The sequence below is a fragment of the Gymnoscopelus microlampas genome, assembly GCF_963454915.1.
Source record: "Gymnoscopelus microlampas genome assembly, chromosome: 24".
Classification (NCBI taxonomy): domain Eukaryota; kingdom Metazoa; phylum Chordata; class Actinopteri; order Myctophiformes; family Myctophidae; genus Gymnoscopelus; species Gymnoscopelus microlampas.
Genome location: NC_139961.1, coordinates 2,406,740 through 2,428,296, shown reverse-complemented (window position 1 = coordinate 2,428,296; position 21,557 = coordinate 2,406,740). Strand labels below are relative to the sequence as shown.

Below are 21,557 nucleotides of genomic sequence, written 5' to 3'. Positions count from 1 at the left end.
GCATGTAACGATTTATCGTAAATCAATTTAAATCGATTCAAACGGGTGACGATTTAAATCGATTTAATAAAAAAAATAATTGCAACGTGAAAAAAGAGCCAGAAGAAACATTTTGAACAGGTGGAAAACTTGAGTTAAACTTGCAGAGTGACGCATTACTTTACCTGAGTTACATCTTCTGATAGTTGTACTTGAACGTTGACATGAAATAATAATCCTGTTTAGTGTTTCTTTAGCGCGAGCGTGAAAAAAAATCTAAAAACAGCTTGTAGTGACACTGCTGTTAAACACAAGATGAAAGGCTGCTAGGATCATAATACCAAGGATTTGACAGTGATGTCACTATTATGCAACCCGGAAGTAGCACGGACGTACGCGGCGCCATTATGTTCGAAGCTGGTTATAAAGGTACCAAAGGATTCGTCAGTGATGTCACTGACATGTGAAAAGACGTGTGCAAAAGAAAATACAGGATCTTCGTAAGAGAATTGATAGAGTTTTCAGTCATCGCAAGCGAGTTGAAACCCCAAATAATTGATAGAAGATATTTTCAATGGATTCTGTTACTATTGGGTATGCTAAATAACATTTATTGAGCGAAATAACAGTTATTAACTCATTCCCTGCCTAGAACGACTAAAACGACTTCTGTCCATAAGCCATGCCTGCCTAGAACGACTAAAACGACTTTTTAAAAAATAAAAAAATAAAAAAATATTTTTTTTTTATTAATTTTTTTTTTTTGATTTTTTTTTTTTTTTTTGACCCAAAGACCAAGGAGATATGATTTTTCGAAGATATAGACTCCCATCCACTTCCTTGTTAACTTAAAACTTAAAAATTCTGTATCTCGGCTCCTGAGTACTTTTTTTTTTTCAATGAAAAATATGGCAGTGTTCAAACGCGCCAGAAATAATTCTGGCAGTGAATGAGTTAACAGTTAAATAACAGTTATTTATCGAACTGCTAAATAACATAGGCCTACTAAACATTTAGGAAATTCCAACTTCTGGAAAGGCGTCATTTTCAAGACTATTTGAAAATAGCAGATCTACAAGCTCACAACGTGTCGTAATAGATCTGCTATTTTCAAACATTTTAGTACTTTTACTTTTGATACTTTAGGTATATCTTGATGCCAATACTTTTGTACTTTTACTCAAGTAACATTTTGAACACATGGCCTTTTACTTGCAACAGGGTATTTTTATATCGCGCTATTGTTACTTTAACTTAACACATTGAGTGCCAAAACCGTAATATTACATTTTTGCAAATACACCCGTGGAGTGCCAAAAAGCCAAAAAAAAACGTTTGTTTTGTTTCCACAGGGGGGGGGGGCTAGCGCAGCCCTGGAATCCCCCATGAACACTCTAAGAAGTAAGGGACAGGATGGATCACCGTGCCAAAAAATCTGCCTCCCATCCGCTTCCATTCTATCTCCTTGCTAAAAACCTCTGTATCTCTTTAACCTTTTACAGTGGGCAAAACGAGTCATTCTCGATGCGCGATCGCTCTGCAATGGTGACTCGCGTGAGACATGTTGTTGTTCCAGGCTTTAGCCAGGACCATCGTGCACCCTGCACACATGCATTGTTTTTCATGGATCGCTCGTCCGTGGAGTCGACAGATTTAAACAGCACAGCGCAGCGAAACGGTGAGATTTCTGGCACCGAACGTAATCTGTTATTATAAAATTCGGGCACCCAATGTGTTAACATATTGAGTGCCATAAACGGTCCGGACCGTTTTTGAGAAGCTATGCGTTATGTGCCATAAACGGTCCGGACCGTTTTTGGCCCATTTAAAAAAATATATTTTTCCCACGTGGGGGCGCTCTAACGAAACTTATAACGAATCATCCAAGGAGTCTCTAAGAAGGAGAGGCCGGAAAAAGGAAAAAAAAAAAAAAAAAAAAAAACATTTTTTTCTTTTCTTTCCTTCACAGCACCAGGAGATATAATTTTCCGAAGATTTAGACTCCAATCCACTTCCTGGTTAACTTATGACTTCAAAAGCCTGTATCTCGGCTCCTCAAAAATGGTTAAAAATCCTGGTACTCAGTGTACTCTGTTTTAAAAAAAAACTGGCACCCCATGTGTTAATAAACCTCTGGCACACGATGTGTTAAGTGAAATATCCGAGTATACTTCTTCCACCACTGATTACTATCACAACATAGAGCTAATATGTACCACTTAATCTTAACCAAAGTAAAACCCTGTAATGTGGTTTTAACGTACTTTCGGGCCTTGTCCACATCCTGGGGCTCGGGGAGCCTCTGCAGCCCCGCCTCCAGCTGCTCCAGCTGGGCCAGCAGCTGATTGGCCGCCCCGCTGAACTCCTCCAGGCCCAACCGCAGCTCTGTCCATTCAACATGGTCATACTCCAGAGCCCCGCCCAGGTCAGAGGTCAGCTGAGACGGGTCCACCAGCCTGGACAGACCCTCCACTGACACTAGACTGGTCTATAGAGAGACAGACAGGTTACAGACAGACAGGTTAGAGAGACAGACCCTCCACTGACACTAGACTGGTCTATAGAGAGACAGACAGGTTACAGACAGACAGGTTAGAGAGACAGACCCTCCACTGACACTAGACTGGTCTATAGAGAGACAGACAGGTTACAGACAGACAGGTTACAGAGAGACAGGTTACAGAGAGACAGGTTAGACAGACAGACAGACAGACAGGTTACAGACAGACAGGTTAGAGAGACAGACCCTCCACTGACACTAGACTGGTCTATAGAGAGACAGACAGGTTACAGACAGACAGGTTAGAGAGACAGACCCTCCACTGACACTAGACTGGTCTATAGAGAGACAGACAGGTTACAGACAGACAGGTTAGAGAGACAGACCCTCCACTGACACTAGACTGGTCTATAGAGAGACAGACAGGTTACAGACAGACAGGTTAGACAGACAGACAGGTTACAGACAGACAGGTTAGACAGACAGACAGACAGACAGGTTACAGACAGACAGGTTAGAGAGACAGACAGGTTACACACAGACAGGTTAGAGAGACAGACAGGTTACAGACAGACAGGTTAGAGAGACAGACAGGTTACAGACAGACAGGTTACAGACAGACAGGTTAGAGAGACAGACAGGTTACAGACAGACAGGTTAGAGAGACAGACAGGTTACAGACAGACAGGTTAGAGAGACAGACAGGTTACAGACAGACAGGTTAGAGAGACAAACAGGTTACAGACAGACAGGTTAGAGAGACAGACAGGTTACAGACAGACAGGTTAGAGAGACAGACAGGTTACAGATAGACAGGTTAGAGAGACAGACAGGTTACAGACAGACAGGTTACAGAGAGACAGGTTAGAGAGAGACAGGTTAGAGAGACCTTTTACTGACACTAGACTGGTCTGGAGAGAGAGAGAGAGAGAGAGAGAGAGACAGACAGGTTACAGAGAGACAGGTTAGAGAGACCTTTTACTGACACTAGACTGGTCTGGAGAGAGAGAGAGAGAGAGAGACAGACAGGTTACAGAGAGACAGGTTAGAGAGACCTTTTACTGACACTAGACTGGTCTGGAGAGAGAGAGAGAGAGAGAGAGAGAGAGAGAGAGAGAGAGAGAGAGAGAGAGAGAGAGAGAGAGAGAGAGAGAGAGAGAGAGAGAGAGAGAGAGAGAGACCCTCTACTGACACTAGACTGGTCTATAGAGAGAGACAGACAGTTAGAGAGAGAGAGACAGACAGGTTAGAGAGAGAGAGACCCTCTACTGACACTAGACTGGTCTATAGAGAGAGACAGACAGTTAGAGAGAGAGAGACAGACAGGTTAGAGAGAGAGAGACCCTCTACTGACACTAGACTGGTCTATAGAGAGAGACAGACAGTTAGAGAGAGAGAGACAGACAGGTTAGAGAGAGAGAGACCCTCTACTGACACTAGACTGGTCTATAGAGAGAGACAGACAGTTAGAGAGAGAGAGACAGACAGGTTAGAGAGAGAGAGACCCTCTACTGACACTAGACTGGTCTATAGAGAGAGACAGACAGTTAGAGAGAGAGAGACAGACAGGTTAGAGAGAGAGAGACCCTCTACTGACACTAGACTGGTCTATAGAGAGAGACAGACAGGTTAGAGAGAAAACCTCTACTGATACTAGTCTGGAAACATAAGACAGGTCAGACAGACAGACAGGCAGGCAGGCAGGCAGGCAGGCAGACAGACAGACAGAAAGGCAGACAGACCATATCTAAAGTATATTCATGCTTGATGGAATCCAAAAAATGCTCAACAATATATGTTAAGAGTAAATGGGAAAAAGAATTGGGTGAGGAGATTCCGGAGGAGACGTGGTATGGTATGTGGGAAATGCATCAGACAACAACGCAGTCAAAGGGATGGAGGGAATTCATATGGAAGAATCAAATCCGGTATTTTATCACACCCCAGATTAAAAGCAAACAAATTAAGAATCAACAGCTATGCTGGAGAAACTGCGGAAACTCTGACTCCAATCATACACACGTCTTCTGGAGCTGTACGAAAATCCAGCCTTTTTGGGAAACTCTGCACTCAACAATATGTGAGGTTTTAGGCTATGAAATTCCCCATTCTTGTCTTGTAATGTATTTGGGTCATATGGAGGGAATTGTACATCCAGGAGACTGTTATCTAGCCAAAATCCTCCTAGCGGCTGGGAAAAAGGCTATCACCAGGAACTGGCTCAAGACTGACGCACCGGACTATACACAGTGGAGAAATATAGTGGACAATATTCAGGATATGGAAAAATTGACATTCAAACTGAAAATAAGGGAAGATCTCTATGAAAAAAGATGGGAAAAATGGATAATATACATAATCTTAAGAGAAGGGATGTGATGACGTAAGAAAATGAGGTTAATGTGCACCCCCACAAAGGTCTAAATAAGGTAATATGTAAATATATCTTCTGTTTTGTTTTTTGTTTTTTGTATTTGTTTGCCAAAGTTCTTGTAAATGTCTGTTCTATGATTTGTTTTGTTTTATTTTATTGAAAAAAGTGATAAATGTAACTACTTGAAGTATCCTCAATAAACACAAAGTTATAAAAAAAAGAAAGGCAGACAGACAGGTAGGTTATTGTAGCCTCCTGGTGGCGCTATAACAGGCCAATGTGAAAAGGGTGGCATTTGTTCTTCGGCCTAGTGGGAATATATGTACCCAATTTTATGGAAATTGCTGTGCTGTGTTCCTGATTTGAGGCATTTTGTGAAAAACTTACCAGATTCACCTTGATCACATGACTATAGGGATACTGTGTACCGATTTGTGTGATGTTTGGACAAATTCTGTAGGAGTAATATAAAAACATCTGTTTTGCAAAAACTCTGCCTGCTGGTGGCGCTATAACAGGCCAATCTGAAAGATTTGGGGCAGGGGTTCTACTCTGGCATCCAGGGAGTGTGTGTGCACAGTTTCACTGCCATCAATCCAACAGTGCCGGAGATTAGCTGTTCACACACAGAATGACGTGCACAGATAGACTATAGGTGGTGCTAGAGCACCTGCCCTTTGCCCTCTTGACCAGAAGTGCCCTTTTTTCAGTTTACAGCAGGGGTCTTCAACAGGGGGTTGGGGACCCCTAGGCGGTCCTCAGAGTTACTACAGGGGGTCCGCCAAATCTTTATGTGATATGATTTTTCTTTTTACCGTAACCACTCAAAACCTAGCATCCCTTTTCTGAGGAGAACTTTAGCCAAAAATAGCCGATCTACAAGCTCACAACGCCTCGCGCTGCGAGGCGTTGTGGGCTTGTAGATCGGCTATTTTTGGCAAAGAGGTATAGGTGTAGAGGGAAAAAAGAGCAGACCAAGTAAACAAAAAAAAGTATAATTTACTTGAGCACCTGCCCCTCAAAATGTCTGTGCATGCCACTGAGAATGACACACGGACGGACGGACGGACGGACAGGCTCCAAAACAGGCCTTCGGCCTGGCGGAAACAATAAGGGAGGACAGACAGACAGACAGACAGACAGACAGACAGACAGACAGACAGACAGACAGACCTCAAAGCTGAGCTTAGCACTGCCCAGGTTGGTTCTGTGTTTCTGCCAGAAGGTGTCAGGTTTGATGAGCAGAGCGATGTGGATGTGGGAGGAGAAAACCTCCTGGAGGGTCCGGAGGAGGGGCTTCACGCTCTCCCACTTAGACCCCCGCATGTCTACCACCACGGTGAAGCCCCGCGCACGCACATCCTCACTGAGGAGACACACACACACACACACACACACACACACACACACACACACACACACACACACACACAGAGTTAAGATTTAAAGACGGGGTGCCGTGATTTTCAGTGATTCCCCCCCCCCCCCCTAAAACATAATCATCAGGTATTATGGTTATACTAGGAGGACGATTTTTTTCAAAAAAGTGTACAGAAATTGTTAAAATTATGTTTTTATGTGGACATGCCTCCAGTTCATTAAGTATACCTGGTTCTCACCTTAGCACCACCCACCTGTCCTAGTCAGGGGCGCCGATATTTAGAAGCTCTAGCGGGTGCCCAACAAGGCGCCCCATTCGCGCACGCGCGAAGAATTTTGTGGGTTTTGGCCGGATGATTTACTTTTTTGGGGGGGTTTTGTAACTTTATTTCGGTTAATTCGGTTGTTCAATGGCGATCTGAACCAGGCGATTTTTTTTTTTTTTTACCAGCTCCTCACCCACAGTGGGTGCTTTAGCCCCGGGGCACCCACGGTATCGGCGCCCTTGGTCCTAGTCCCTCCTCCTCCTCATGCCCACACCTGTTGTGTTATGATAATGAGGGGGAGTGTATATTTTTTACTATGTCACTAAAGGGCTGTTTTTCTATTGGCACGTTTGACCCTCAAGGTTTCAGCCTCCAGGTAGACACTCAAAATAGTCAGAGAAGACATAAAACACCATACAAAACACCACCAGGGGGCTTAATTAAGTTCTATCAACCTCATAGACACATGAAAAACAGAAAAAGTGCAAAACCATGGCACCACCTCTTTAACAACAATGTTCCTGAAATATATATATATAAATAAATATAACTAGCACTAGCAGAAATAGCAGATCTACAAGCTCACAACACGTCACTGTGTGACGGACAGACAACAGGAAGTACCTGGGTATTGTGGACAGGTAGGTGACCAATCGACTGAGGTCTTCCTGTTTCACTCGATCATGATTGGTCCTGGCAGGGAAGGTGAGGATGGGCCCGCCTCTTTTGTCCCGCCCACCTGGAAACAGTTCAGTGACTTATTTAGAACTCCAAGTGGATCACAGCTGATCCTAATTAATGAATCAACCTGATCCTAATTAATGAATCAACCTGATCCTAATGAATGAATCAACCTGATCCTAATTAATGAATCAACCTGATCCTAATTAATTTATTCCAGTGATCATTTTGACAGCCCCGACACGGACGTGCATGTAAACGAAAACAAGTTTTTAACACAAATCTTTGCTTCTAGGGGTCCCTGGAACTAAACATTTTGATATGGGGGTCCGCGGCCATCTGGCGGAGCCAGGTTAGGTCCGCGGCCAAATACATATCATTTTGGTGGTCCTTGACATGAATAAAGTTTGAGAACCACTGATATTATAGCAATACACGTTTTTTTTTAAACTGTTAGGATTTAGAAGACATTTGTAGAATCCCCCAGAAGCAAAGTGTTAGTTACTGTGTGTGTGTGTGTGTGTGTGTGTGTGTGTGTGTGTGTGTGTGTGTGTGTGTGTGTGTGTGTGTGTGTGTGTGTGTGTGTGTGTGTGTGTGTGTGTGTCTCACCTGACACAAAGGCCACTTTCTCTCTGAGCACCGTCAACACGTCTACAGCCTTAACACCGTCCACCATGCCTCCTCCTGAACACACACACACACACACACACACACACACACACACACACACACACACACACACACACACCATTAACACAGTCCATCATACTTCCACCTTTATGGACAGACAAACAGACAGACAGACAGACAGACAGACAGACAGACAGACAGACAGAGAGACAGAGAGACAGAGAGACAGACAGACAGACAGACAGACAGACAGACAGACAGACAGGGAGTGTGTGTGCACAGTTTCGCTGTAACCGGGCCAACGGTGCCGGAGATTAGCTGGTCACAGACAGAAGGACAAACGGACACACAGACGGACGGACGGACAGGGTGCAAAACATACTCTCTCTTCATGCCTTTCGGCCTGGCGGATAAATGTATATACAATATATATTATTTGCGGCATTTTGTTCAAAAAGGGCCAATCCTGCAAACTCTTGATCAAACAGATTTGTCTTGATAACATAACTATGGAGATCAAGTGTACCGATTTAAGTGACACTTTTAAATCTGAAGGATTAATATCCAAAAATGTATTTAAAGGACAACTTTGTTTTTTCACAACCAAGGTTTATATTTTAGCTTGTAATTAAAGTAAATAAAAGATGAGTGTTGTTTTTTATTTATTTACTGCTTTCTATAATTTTAGCGATATTTTTTTGCAGTGGGCGGGGGCATCCTGTCCGGTGGCTAAATATGTCTTTTACACAATCCCATGTGTCCCACGGTCTTTGATGGCCAGATGTGAGTTATTGGGGTCTAGAAGAGCCACTGTAAATAATAATAAAGAAAACGCAGAGTTATTGTGTAAAAAAATACATATTTAGCCAACGGACAGAATGCCCCCGCCCACTGTAAAAAAATATATCGCGAAAATTGCAAAAACTATAGAAAGCAGTAAATGAAAAAATATATACACTCATCTTTTATTTACTTTAATTACAAGCTAAAATATAAACCATGGTTGTGAAAAACCAAAGTTGTCCTTTAACATAGGTCGGCCTCCTTGTGGCACTATATGAAAAACGCAGGGCAAATTTGGGGCAGAGGTTCTGAATTGGCATCCAGGGAGTGTGTGTGTGGCGTGTGCACAGTTTAGCTGTGATCAAGCCAACAGCGCCGGAGATTAGTTGTCCACAGACAGAAGGACACACGGACACGCAGACGGACGGACAGACAGGGTGCAAAACATACTCTCTTGCCATGCCTTTTGGTCTGGCGAAGACAATAAACAACTGCACTTTAAAAACAAGACTAAATAAACAACTACACTTTAAACACAAGACTAAATAAACAACTACACTTTAAAAACAAGACTAAATAAACAACTACACTTTAAAAACAAGACTAAATAAACAACTACACTTTAGAAACAAGCCCAGATAATCAACTACATTTTAACCCATTAAGACCTGGAACTGTGTCATTTTTAGATTTGAGCTACAAAGCATTATTTTACACTTTGGGCTATTCAAAAATAGCAGATCTACAAGCTCATAGCGCGGCACCGAGTGCCGCGCTATGAGCTTGTAGATCTGCTATTTTTGAAAAATCGTGAAAATGTGTGCAAATCCTCTGAATATATATATATATTGTTAAAGCGAACATTTTTAACTCAAATCTTTGCTTCATGGGGGGTCCCTGGAACAAAATATTTTGATGGGGGTCGGCGGCCAAATACGTATAATTTTGGGGGTCCTTGACATGAAAAAGATTGAGCACCACTGATATAGAAACATACGTTTTTCAGAAAACTGTTGGGATTTAGGAGACATGTAGAATCGGCTTAAGGTCTCAATGGGTTGAAAACAAGCCCAGATAAAACTTTAGGGGGAAAAAAAATCATTTTCATTTTGACCCTCCATTATTGGCCGTTGAGTAAAGCATGTCTCGCCAAAAATGCAGACGAGAACCAGGAAGGCGAGATGCAGCCGTTTCCCCAAAAACGCCTAACCAGGAAGTGAATGGTGGTCCTGTCAGTGTGACTGAGGATGAAATGGTCGCTCATATCTTAGCGTAGAGCACTATATTGTCTGAATCAGCTTGGTTTGTGTTTGTTTATGTGCTAACAGAGTGACTTTGAGAGCTGTTTCAGCGTACAATGTAAGGGCATACATACATGGGCAACTGGTGGTCTGGGGGCCACATGCGGCCCCCACCTTCACTTAATACGGCCCGCAGGTTAATATCGGAATAGTGATATATTATTGATTTCAGCTGTTTTCCACACATCCAAACATGACCCACTTTAATTACTTCAGTCTATATTAGTAGCTTAATGACTAGTATTAACATTCTATTGTCTTTTTTTGTGTCCAATGTATTTGTATTTAAGTTCATAAAGTTAAACATAAGTATAACTAAATGCATTTGAAATTACATTAAAATGCTACTTTTCAGGATTCCAATTCAAAAATAGCAGATCTGCTATTTTTGCTACTTTTGTGTGACATAGAATGGCCCGACAGTATATGTAATGTGTCCTCTGGAGTGAGTGTGGAAATATAGTGGCCCTCTCCATCATCAAAGCTGCATCACCCCTGATGTAAGTCAATCAGGAGCATATTTTGAATCATCAATTTCTAATCAATGGAGCAATTATTTTTGATTTCTTGTCCACCTTTGGAGAAACATCATGGCAAGCTACCTAAACAACCACAACCTCTACCAACGTGGTCTTGTCCTTTAAGACCATTTAGACCTGAGGCCAATTCTAAAAACGCCTTCTAAGTCCTGACCTAAGTTTTCTGAAAAACTTCAAATATTTACTCAAACATTACAAAAAAATGTACGTTGCTATATACTGTACATAGCAACAGGAACCCCGTCCTGAAAGGTGTAGTTACAAAAAGGGGCCCAAAATGTGTTTAACGTGTTTAAAACCCATTGAAACCCGGGATTTTAGATTTTAGCGTCGATTTAAAATCAACGTTGATTTTACTACTAAATGAATAGCAGATCTACAAGCTTTGTACATCTGCTATTATTTGTTTATTTTATTGAAAAGTGTGAGAACTATTTGTAGAATGGGCCTCAGGTCTCAAAGGAGAATTTGGCCCTTGGCGTTTTCGTCTCGCGATACTTCCGCCCGCCAGTCCGTATAGCGGCGTGCGGCGGGGGGGGGGAGTATCGCGCGAATTTCTCTACACACACGGATCCGGAGATAACGTCATCCGAAGATTTCCACTGCATGTCCACTTCCTGTTTAGCGTTTACATTAAAACGGCTGTATCTTGAGTTGACTTTTTTTGCCCTGCGTTTCGCTAGACATGCTATTTTCAACATGCTGTTACAAGGCAAGGGGCGGTCGCGGTTGGATCGTTTCGTTCTGTGGGCGACGCGCACCGATACCGGGTGTGTTTACAAAACGGTCAGACGATCGATCGTAACGGATACACATTTTCTGTGACCGGTTCAAAAAGGTAAACACACAAAGAAATGGCTGGCTGTGGGCAAACACAGACAGAAATAATAGGCCAATGTGAAAACGGTGCAATTTATTCTTAGGGCTTTCACGGCAATCAGACACAGCATTCATGATTTGAGGCATTTCGTTCCTAAAATGTGTTTTGCTAAATGAGACCTGCTGGTGGCGCTATAACAGGCCAATGTGAAAAGGGTGGCATTTCTTCCTCGGCCTAGTGGGAATGTGCGTGTGAAATTTCACGGAAAATCGCAAGCTGCGTTCATGGTTTGAGGCAGTTTGTTCAAAACGGACCAATCCTGCAAACTTTGGATGGCAACCTTAACCAATGAGGATGGAATATGGGAGATCGGACAGATCAAGGTTGATCTGCCTTCGGCCTGGCGGAGACAATAAGTCTGGCACTGAATGAGTTAAAGGGATAGATCATCCAAAAAAGTATAGCTTTTGTTTTTGTCTCATTCCTAAGGCAATCATTTGATGACCAGCGGCGGCTCCGGTAGGAGACTCAAAGTGTCAACTTTGAGTCTCCTACCGGAGACATTAGCATCTTTCCGCCGGTCAACAAATTATTGTCTCAAGAATAAAAAAAAAAAAAAAAAAAATCCATCCAATTCAAGGCTTCATGGGGTGTGGAATTGATAGAAAACAAGTCATTTTTTGGGTGAACTATCCCTTTAAAAAAAAAAAACGATTATCCCATTTGCAGATGCACAGCGTCGGTGGTTCCAGGCAAGCCCCCAGAACTACGGTAGAACAGTGCAGTGGCCAAGCCTGGTGGTCAAATCTGAGAATGCACTTAAAATGCTACTGCGCGTGCGTCTCCCGTTTTGTGCGCACGCTCACGACGCGTCACGACCCATGGATCCATTCCATTGGTTCATATTGGTTCTATATTGGTTCCTATTCTTACTTCCGGGTGCTTCAAAACACCACTGAGCACTTTAACCCATTAAAAGACCTGGAACTGTGTCATTTTTAGATTTGAGCTGAAAAGCATTATTTTAAACTTTTGGCTATTCAAAAATATCAGATATACAAGCTCATAGGAGCTTGTATATCTGAGCTTGTAGATCTACGAGCTTGTAGATCTGCTATTTTTGAAAAATCGTGAAAATGTGTGCAAATCTTTGAATATATATTTTTTTAAAGCGAACATTTTTAACTCAAATCTTTGCTTCGGGGGGTCCCTGGAACAAAATATTTTGATGGGGGTCCGCAGCCAAATACATATAATTTTGGGGGTCCTTGACATGAAAAAGTTTGAGCACCACTGATATAGAAACATACGTTTTTCAGAATGCTGTTGAGATTTAGGAGACATGTAGAATCGGCTTCAGGTCTCAATGGGTTAATAGAAATGAATAGCTGGTGGGGGGGGGGGGGGGCAATCCGCCCTCTAGATACATTATAACTCTATGGTTCCAGGTCGTTGGTTCCGGTCGTGTCTCCTGATGACATAAGGTTATTTCCGCTCCGACCTGAATCAGAAACCCAAAAATGGTATTGATTGATCCCAGGCTACATGTTAACAACAAGAGTATTGTAATAACATCGTAAATGTTATTGTTCCAGGCGATAGTCGGGACCCTCGACCATCGCGCACGCACCCTTTGTTTACATCCGCGTCCTCGTCGTGGCTGACTACAGCGCTAAACATATCAGTGTACACGGTAAGAAGACTACAGCGCTAAACATATCAGTGTACACGGTAAGAAGACTACAGCGCTAAACATATCAGTGTACACGGTAAGAAGACTACAGCGCTAAACAGATCAGTGTACACGGTAAGAAGACTACAGCGCTAAACATATCAGTGTACACGGTAAGAAGACTACAGCGCTAAACATATCAGTGTACACGGTAAGAAGACTACAGCGCTAAACAGATCAGTGTACACGGTAAGAAGACTACAGCGCTAAACAGATCAGTGTACACGGTAAGAAGACTACAGCGCTCGGTAAGAAGACTACAGCGCTAAACATATCAGTGTACACAGTAAGAAGACTACAGCGCTAAACATATCAGTGTACACGGTAAGAAGACTACAGCGCTAAACATATCAGTGTACACGGTAAGAAGACTACAGCGCTAAACATATCAGTGTACACGGTAAGAAGACTACAGCGTTAAACATATCAGTGTACACGGTAAGAAGACTACAGCGCTAAACATATCAGTGTACACGGTAAGAAGACTACAGCGCTAAACATATCAGTGTACACGGTAAGAAGACTAAAGCGCTAAACATATCAGTGTACACGGTAAGAAGACTACAGCGCTAAACATATCAGTGTACACGGTAAGAAGACTACAGCGCTAAACATATCAGTGTACACGGTAAGAAGACTACAGCGCTAAACAGATCAGCGTACACAGTAAGAAGACTACAGCGCTAAACATATCAGTGTACACGGTAAGAAGACTACAGCGCTCGGTAAGAAGACTACAGCGCTAAACATATCAGCGTACACAGTAAGAAGACTACAGCGCTAAACATATCAGTGTACACGGTAAGAAGACTACAGCGTTAAACATATCAGTGTACACGGTAAGAAGACTACAGCGCTAAACATATCAGTGTACACGGTAAGAAGACTACAGCGCTAAACAGATCAGTGTACACGGTAAGAAGACTACAGCGCTAAACAGATCAGCGTACACGGTAAGAAGACTACAGCGCTAAACATATCAGTGTACACGGTAAGAAGACTACAGCGCTAAACATATCAGTGTACACGGTAAGAAGACTACAGCGCTAAACAGATCAGCGTACACGGTAAGAAGACTACAGCGCTAAACAGATCAGTGTACTGTACACCGATACTGCGGGTGCCTCGGGGCTAAAGCAACCAGTGGGCGAGGGGGGGGGCGCGCAGCCGCTCGCTCGTACTCGCAGCGCGCTCCCATTTGTTTATGTTTTGCCGGCTCCAGGCTTTGTCTTCACCTAGCAGGTAATTAAACCCAATTAAAGTTACAAAATCCCCCCAAAAAAGGAAAATGTCCACCCAGAAACCTTTTTTTTTTTCGTGCGCTGCTCGCGCGCCAGGTAGCGCACCCAATAGAGCTGACAAATATCGGCACCCCTGGTAAGAAGACTACAGCTCTAAACAGATCAGCGTACATGGTAAGGGTACATACACACAATTCCGTTCGCGACCGTACAGACGGCCGGAAGTCCCATCCACTCCCATGTAAAAAAAAAAACGGAAAGACGGACGCGATCCGGTCCGGAAAAAGCACATCCGGTTTCCGCAACACGTTTGTATACATAACAAAATTGCCGGATCGGGAACAAGAGCTTCCGTTTCGTAGCGACCCGTTTCACGCCAGCAAACGGAGATGTGTGTATGTACCCTAAGAAGTGCTGGCACTGTATGTAGTGTACCCCGTTTAAAAAAACCTCTGCCACTAAATGTATTAATGTGGGGGTCCTTGACATGAACATGTTTAAGGACCACTGGTGAGGATTTGGATTGAATTACTTTACTGTCTGTCTGTCTGTCTGTCTGTCTGTCTGTCTGCACTAAGAGACCAGTAGTAGAGTAGAGTGTGAGTGCCTTGCTCGAGGGGATCACGGCCGTTAGAGAGGAACCTGATCTGAGCAGCTTCCTGTCTGTCTGTGTAGCTAACAGGAAATGACCTCATGCACAGGTTCACCTCACTTCCTGTTGTAGAAAGACAGACATGAATTGGCCAGACAGACAGTTTCTCTATCTCACACACACACACACACACACACACACACACACACACACACACACACACACACACACACACACACACACACACACACACACACACACACACACACACACACACACACACACACACACACACGTAGAAACATGAACACACACACATGCATATTATGATACATCATCTCTCTCTCTCTCGCTCTCTCTCTCTCTCTCTCTCTCTCTCTCTCTCTCTCTCTCTCTCTCTCTCTCTCTCTCTCTCTCTCTCTCTCTCTCTCTCTCTCACACACACATTGATAAAACACATCATCACCACACACAAATTATGATACATACACACATAAGACATATCATCACACACACACACACACACACACACACACACACACACACACACACACACACTGATGGCAGAAAAACACAGTGCTAGCTGAAGGGGGGGTGGGGGGGCATCACGCACGCGCAGGGTGTCATAGTAGGACGGGACGGACGGATGGACACACGCACGCGCACACACACCCACCACTATACAGCCATCCAACGACACACGCGCGCGCGCACACACACACACACGCACGCACGCACGCACGCACGCACGCACGCACACACACACACACACACACACACACACACACACACACACACACACACACACACACACACACACCTGCTGTGTCTTGCTCTCCGTCGTTCATTCTGTCCGTTAGCACGCCTCCTCCTCCTCCTCCTCGTGCACGCGCACGTCAGTCAGTCGGTCGGTCCGTAAGAAGGAGGACCCCTGGACCACCAGGCCTCCTCCTCCCCCTCCCCCCTGCTCCTCCTCCTCCTGCTGTGTTCTCCTCCTCTCCTCTATAAGGAGGTGTTTGTACCGTAGTGCTCCTAGGAGCTGCTCCTCCTGCGCGCGCCTCCTCATCCATCCATCACATCTCCTCCTCTCTCCATCTTCTGCTCCTTCCGTTAACCGGCCGCTCGCGCGCCGCGCACGCGCATCCCCCCCTCTCTCTCTCTCTCAGCGTCTCTCTCTCTCTCTCTCTCTCGGTGTCTCTCCACCTCTCTCTCTCTCTCTCCCTCTCAGCGTCTCTCTCTCTCTCTCTCTCTCTCTCTCTCTCTCCTGCAGCGTGAGGAGGAGCCAAGCGTCACGGCATCATCATCATCATCTTCATCATCACGTCCGTCAACGTGCCGTGCGTGAGAGGAGCGTGAGGAGCACGTGGTCCGGTTTATCGTACAACCGGCGGTTAAACGGTTAAACGTCTCGCGCTGCGACGCTTGATGATCCTCGTGTTGTTACTATCGTTACGCCTTTATACTGTTGTTACCATGGTTACCGCGTTACCATGACATCACTGCTGCCGGGTGTAGCTTCTGTTATCTTCCATTAGAATCAGTGTCGAGTTACTGTTACAGTAATTATACTGTAATTACATTATACTGTATTACTACAGGTTAACGATACAGTACCTGCATTTTCAACTATCTACATATCGATGAGCAAACAGCAAAATATTGTATCATTGACTTTGTATCGTACGTATCAAATTGTTTTGCAATTTGATACGTACAAAATTGTTTTTGTGGGTTTGTCCATAATGTGTTCAAATACAATGTCCATGTATTTACCAGAGTCACTGTGTTTACTTATTTATGTCCATAATAATACATTTTTCCACGGATTACATTGTTTTGCTAAATAGTTACTGTGTATCGATTTTAAATCATTGAATCGTATCGTCATGAATGAACCAATGTCGTCCATGTATTGCATCGTCCATGTACCATGTATCGTGATGCTTATCGTATCGCTGTTAAAAATGTATTGTTACATGTGATATGATTTTTCTTTATACCATAACCACTCGAAACCTAGCATCCCTTTTCTGAGGAGAACTTTAGCCAAAAATAGCAGATCTACAAGCTCACAACGCCTCGCGCTGTGAGGCGTTGTGAGCTTGTAGATCGGCTATTTTTGGCAAAGAGGTATAGGTGTAGAGGGAAAAAAGAGCAGACCAAGTAAACACAAAAAAGTATAATTTACTTGAGCACCTGCCCCTCAAAATGTCTGTGCACGCCACTGGGTGACCGGGTTTCAAGCTGCGTGTCCCAGTTTTCAACATTCACTACAAAATTGTCCCGGTTTTCGCTAAATAACAGTTGTTTTCAGTGGCTGCTAGACGTTTATATCATGTTGTTCATTTAAACATGCTCACCTTAACCAACCAGAAAACAACAACAAATGCAATTTGTGTCTGAATTCTACGCTGAGGCTGACGCCTGTCAATCAGTCGTTCGTTGCCTGTGTGCGACACCTATGGTCCGTATACATGTGCGGACGTGCATGAATGGGCGTGCACGACAAACGTGCGCATTGATTTAAGGGTCCTGAATGTATGGTCACTCTAGACGTAGCATAATGCTCCAAAGGTGACGAGTTCCAAACCACAGAAACATCAAAGAGTGTGGCGGAACATGACGGAGAACGCACACATACCTTCCACGGCTGGAAGTATCGTCGTTATTTTGAATTTGTATCCGTCAAAGTAATAATACTGTCCGTTGCACACTTTGTGTGGGCAGAAAAACACTTTCCACGGCGCAAAATACAATGTCGACCTTGTTGAAGCATCTGCAAAAAAAGCACGACGCTGTTAATCTGACTGAAACGAAAGACCATGCCTGCTGAGTGCTAATCTCTCAAGAACAGATTCAGAGCTGCGCTACTGAATCTGTCGGTAGCCCCGTTCAGAACGTGTGCGCATTAGCTTACAAGTGGGCGTGCCTTCAGATAAGGAAGCAGGCAGCGCTTTACCCAATCAAATGTAGTGGGCGGGATTTACATCTGTGCGCTCGCTTCCCACTGGAAACAAACCGAAACTCATTTAACAATAGCGTCCTCGAAGCCAACAAAACCACAAAGAGTTAGTAACATTTTAACTTGCTCTTTCATCATAGAAACAAGTGGGCTTATAACCAAAACCATCCATGTTCTCTGGGAGAAGTGGTGTTAGTGTTCTGTGGAGAAATAGTGTTAGTGGGAATGAAAACATAGTCGCACCACCGGAAGTGAAAGGCTGAATGCAGACCAAAACCCTGTTTTCCCCGAGCACTGGTCCTCCGTACAGCTCTGCCCAGAGTCAAATGAATAAGTGAAAAACAGCAGAGGGCGCTGTTTTTCCTTTTTATTTGACGATGGGTTCCCAGATTGGCTGAGTGCTGACACGGAGCCCCCCATGCCGGCAAAACAGAGACTTGATTTCAGTAGAGATAGCGGTGCATTAAGTGGAGACGATCTGAAGAAGCTCGTCGCTGGGTATATTGTAGAGCAGTGCATGGTTCTCAAACTTTTTCATGTCAAGGACCCCCAAAATGACACTTATTAGCCCACGGACCCCCATTTGAAAAGATATGCCAGGGACCCCCATAAGAGAAGCGGCTCTCAAGCAGTGATTCTCAACCATTTTAATTTCAAGGACCCCCAGTTTGACATGCATTAGGGCTACGGACCCCCATTTAATGGCATTTATATCTCTGGGACCCTAATTCATATTGTAAAATCAATGTTAACTTAACTCTGAGAGTGTACAAATGGAACCAAATGGACCCGTTAGTTACAGACCCATAAAGTCCATGAGCCAGACCCCAAAATTGAGCAATGATTATCTAAAGAGTGGGCAAAACCATACCTATATTAAATTGTTCATAGGGTCAATACGAGTAAATAAACATATGATAACCTTTCCACAGGAGTAGCTTTTTCATGGTTATCACACATTTTGTTATTTTCCCCATACGTACATGACAGGTGAAAAAATGACAACATTTAAAAAAGAGTTATCATAATGAAACTTCCTGAGTTGATTACTTACATGAAGACAATGATTTATCGTATTACAAGTTTTCTGAAATTGTATATTTAAATATGCAAATTGTGCATTAGGAAAATATGCCCAAATTTGCATAACTTTCCAGAATCAACATTGGTACATTGGACAAAGCCAGAGTCAACATACTTATTTCATTTTGTTAAGATGTTGGAGTCAAAGGTTTTTAACGAGGGAAAATTCAATATCTGGCTCAATTTTGGGGCTCTGGCTCATGGACTAAATGCCTAATTTGCATATTTAAATATACAATTTCAGAACACTTGTAATACTTTAAATCATTGTCTTCATGTAAGTAATCAACTCAGGAAGTTTCATTAAGATAACTCTTTTTATATAAAATTTTGTCATTTTTTCACCTGTCATGTACGTATGGGGAAAATAACAAAATGTGTGATAACCATGAAAAAGCTACTCTTGTGGAGAGGTTATCATATATTTATTTACTCGTATTGACCCTATGAACAATTTTATATAGGTTTGGTTTTGCCCACTCTTTCGATAATTAAATCTTGTCTGGCTCATGGACTAAAACGTCCATTTGGTTCCTATCCATCATTTAGCTGGGGACCCCCTGGAACCCCCTCAAGTACCCCTGGGGGTCCCCGGACCCCACTTTGAGAACCAATGTTGTAGAGGAGATGTTACCCTCATACACAGTTGACTCGCCCTCAATTAAATACTTTATACGAGGTCCAACATTAGGGCTGCCACAGAGGAAATCCTTTTCTTCTCGGCTTGAGACGGAATACCGTCACCATTACTTAAGTAAAAAATGTTTAAAAACTGTTAAGGACCTCTTTAAATGAGACAAGAGATTTTTAACATGCTGTTATTTTCAGGCTCATTTTATTTTCCATTCTTTAATTCTAAAAGCCTTTTTATTTACTCCTGGACATGTAAACATGAAAGCCTGCATCAACCAGACTTTTATAAAGCTGATTGATTGACAATATGATTCTATGAATCGATAATAATCTATAATGTTATTCTTTCATCAGGTTCTACATGGTTTCAGGCAGACCGGCTTCAAACTGTAGCCTTTGGCGTCCCCCTGGTGGACGTTAAAGGTCATTACAACCTCTGATATAAACTATTATCGTTGGTTCTAAAAGTGGGGTCCGGGGACCCCCGGCTAAATATGAATATTGCCATAAATCAGGGGTCTTCAACGTTTTCAGGCCAAGGACCCCCTAGCTGAGAGAGATGAAGCAGGGACCCCCTCTATATTGTATAGAATTGTGTTTCAGATTAAACTTTTTTGTTGACTTGGTCTGCTCTTTTTTCCCTCTACACCAAACACCTCTTTGCAAAAAATAGCAGATCTACAAGCTCCTCATTAAAGAGATGTTAGGGTTCAAGTGGTTAAGGTAAAAAAAATAGTCATATCACACAAATATTTAGCGGACCCCCTGTAGTAACTTTGCGGACCCCCTAGGGGTCCCGGATTAAATGAATATGGCGTCACAATCCGTTTAACCACTTTAACCATTATTGCATACTTTGGCTATTTTTGAAAAATAGTGAAAGTTTGCGAAAATCTTTGATTTCTTTTTAAAGCCAACATTTTTCAAATCTCAAATGACCGGTAAATCAAATCTGTGCTTCTGGGGGTCCCTGGAACAAAATATTGTGAGACGGGTGCGCGCGGGTGCATGTGTGTGTGTACTTACCAGATAACGCTTCAGCAACCTTCCAGTTGTACACAGTGTGTCACACCTCCTGAAAGTCAAGTTACTGACCCACTCTGTGTCATCTGTTTGTCATTTTCCCTTCACTAAATATATATATATAAAACTAGATATTTAAAATACATTTTCCATATATATATAAAAAAAATAGATATTTAAAATACATTTTCTTTTTGGTTTCCATTTCTGTCAAGCAGAAAGCTACTGTGTATATTATGTGTCAAATAGTTACATTTACGCGCAATTCACACAAATCTTTGAATATGTGTGTTTTCTAAGTAACACTTTTAACTCAAATCTTTGCTTCTGGGGGGGTCCCAGGAACTAAATATTTTGAGATGAGGGTCCGAGGCCACGTACAAAATAATTTTGGGGGTCTGACATGAAAAAAGTTTGAGAACCACTGATATACAAAGATATTTTGTTTTCAGAAAACTGTTAGGATTTAGAAGACATTTTATAGAATAGACCTCACAGGTTTTAATAGGTAAAAAACAACAATAAAAACACCATTACTCTAATGCAGTGGTTCTCAAGCTTTTTCATGTAATGGACCCCCACATTAATGTATTTGGCCGCGGACCCCCCCCCATCTAAAAATATGTTGTGCCAGTATAGGGACCATGGACACCAATAACTGTGAAAGTGTAAAAATGGAAGCAAATGGACCCTGACTATCCATAATTTACCTGGGGACACTTTGAGAACCACTAAAGTGACCAGTAGCCTCGGAAACCCATGCTTTTTCTTTTGTGACCAGTGACTTCAAACAGGAAACCAGTGACTCAAACAGGAAACCAGTGACTTCAAACAGGAAACCAGTGACTTCAAACAGGAAACCAGTGACTCAAACAGGAAACCAGTGACTTCAAACAGGAAACCGGTGACTTCAAACAGGAAACCAGTGTGTGTAAACAGGAAACCAGTGTGTGTAAACAGGAAAGTAGTGACTTCAAACAGGAAACCAGTGTGTGTGTAAACAGGAAACCAGTGACTTCAAACAGGAAACCAGTGTGT

General features: G+C 43.0%; 1 protein-coding gene across 1 annotated transcript in view; it reads right to left on the bottom strand.

The window, feature by feature from the left end:
• Window positions 1-15,752, bottom strand: part of LOC311041141 (kalirin-like) — a 93,997-nt gene extending 78,245 nt beyond the window's left edge. Inside the window, exons 1-5 of the mRNA XM_084051647.1 lie at window positions 15,639-15,752; window positions 7,790-7,864; window positions 7,124-7,238; window positions 6,027-6,219; window positions 2,244-2,467 (exon numbers count right to left, since the gene is read on the bottom strand). Of these exons, the coding sequence (XP_083907773.1) occupies window positions 2,244-2,467; window positions 6,027-6,219; window positions 7,124-7,238; window positions 7,790-7,864; window positions 15,639-15,666 (635 nt within the window). The 5' untranslated portion in view covers window positions 15,667-15,752. The remainder of the gene's footprint in view (window positions 1-2,243; window positions 2,468-6,026; window positions 6,220-7,123; window positions 7,239-7,789; window positions 7,865-15,638) is intronic.
• Window positions 15,753-21,557: the final 5,805 nt, after the last annotated feature.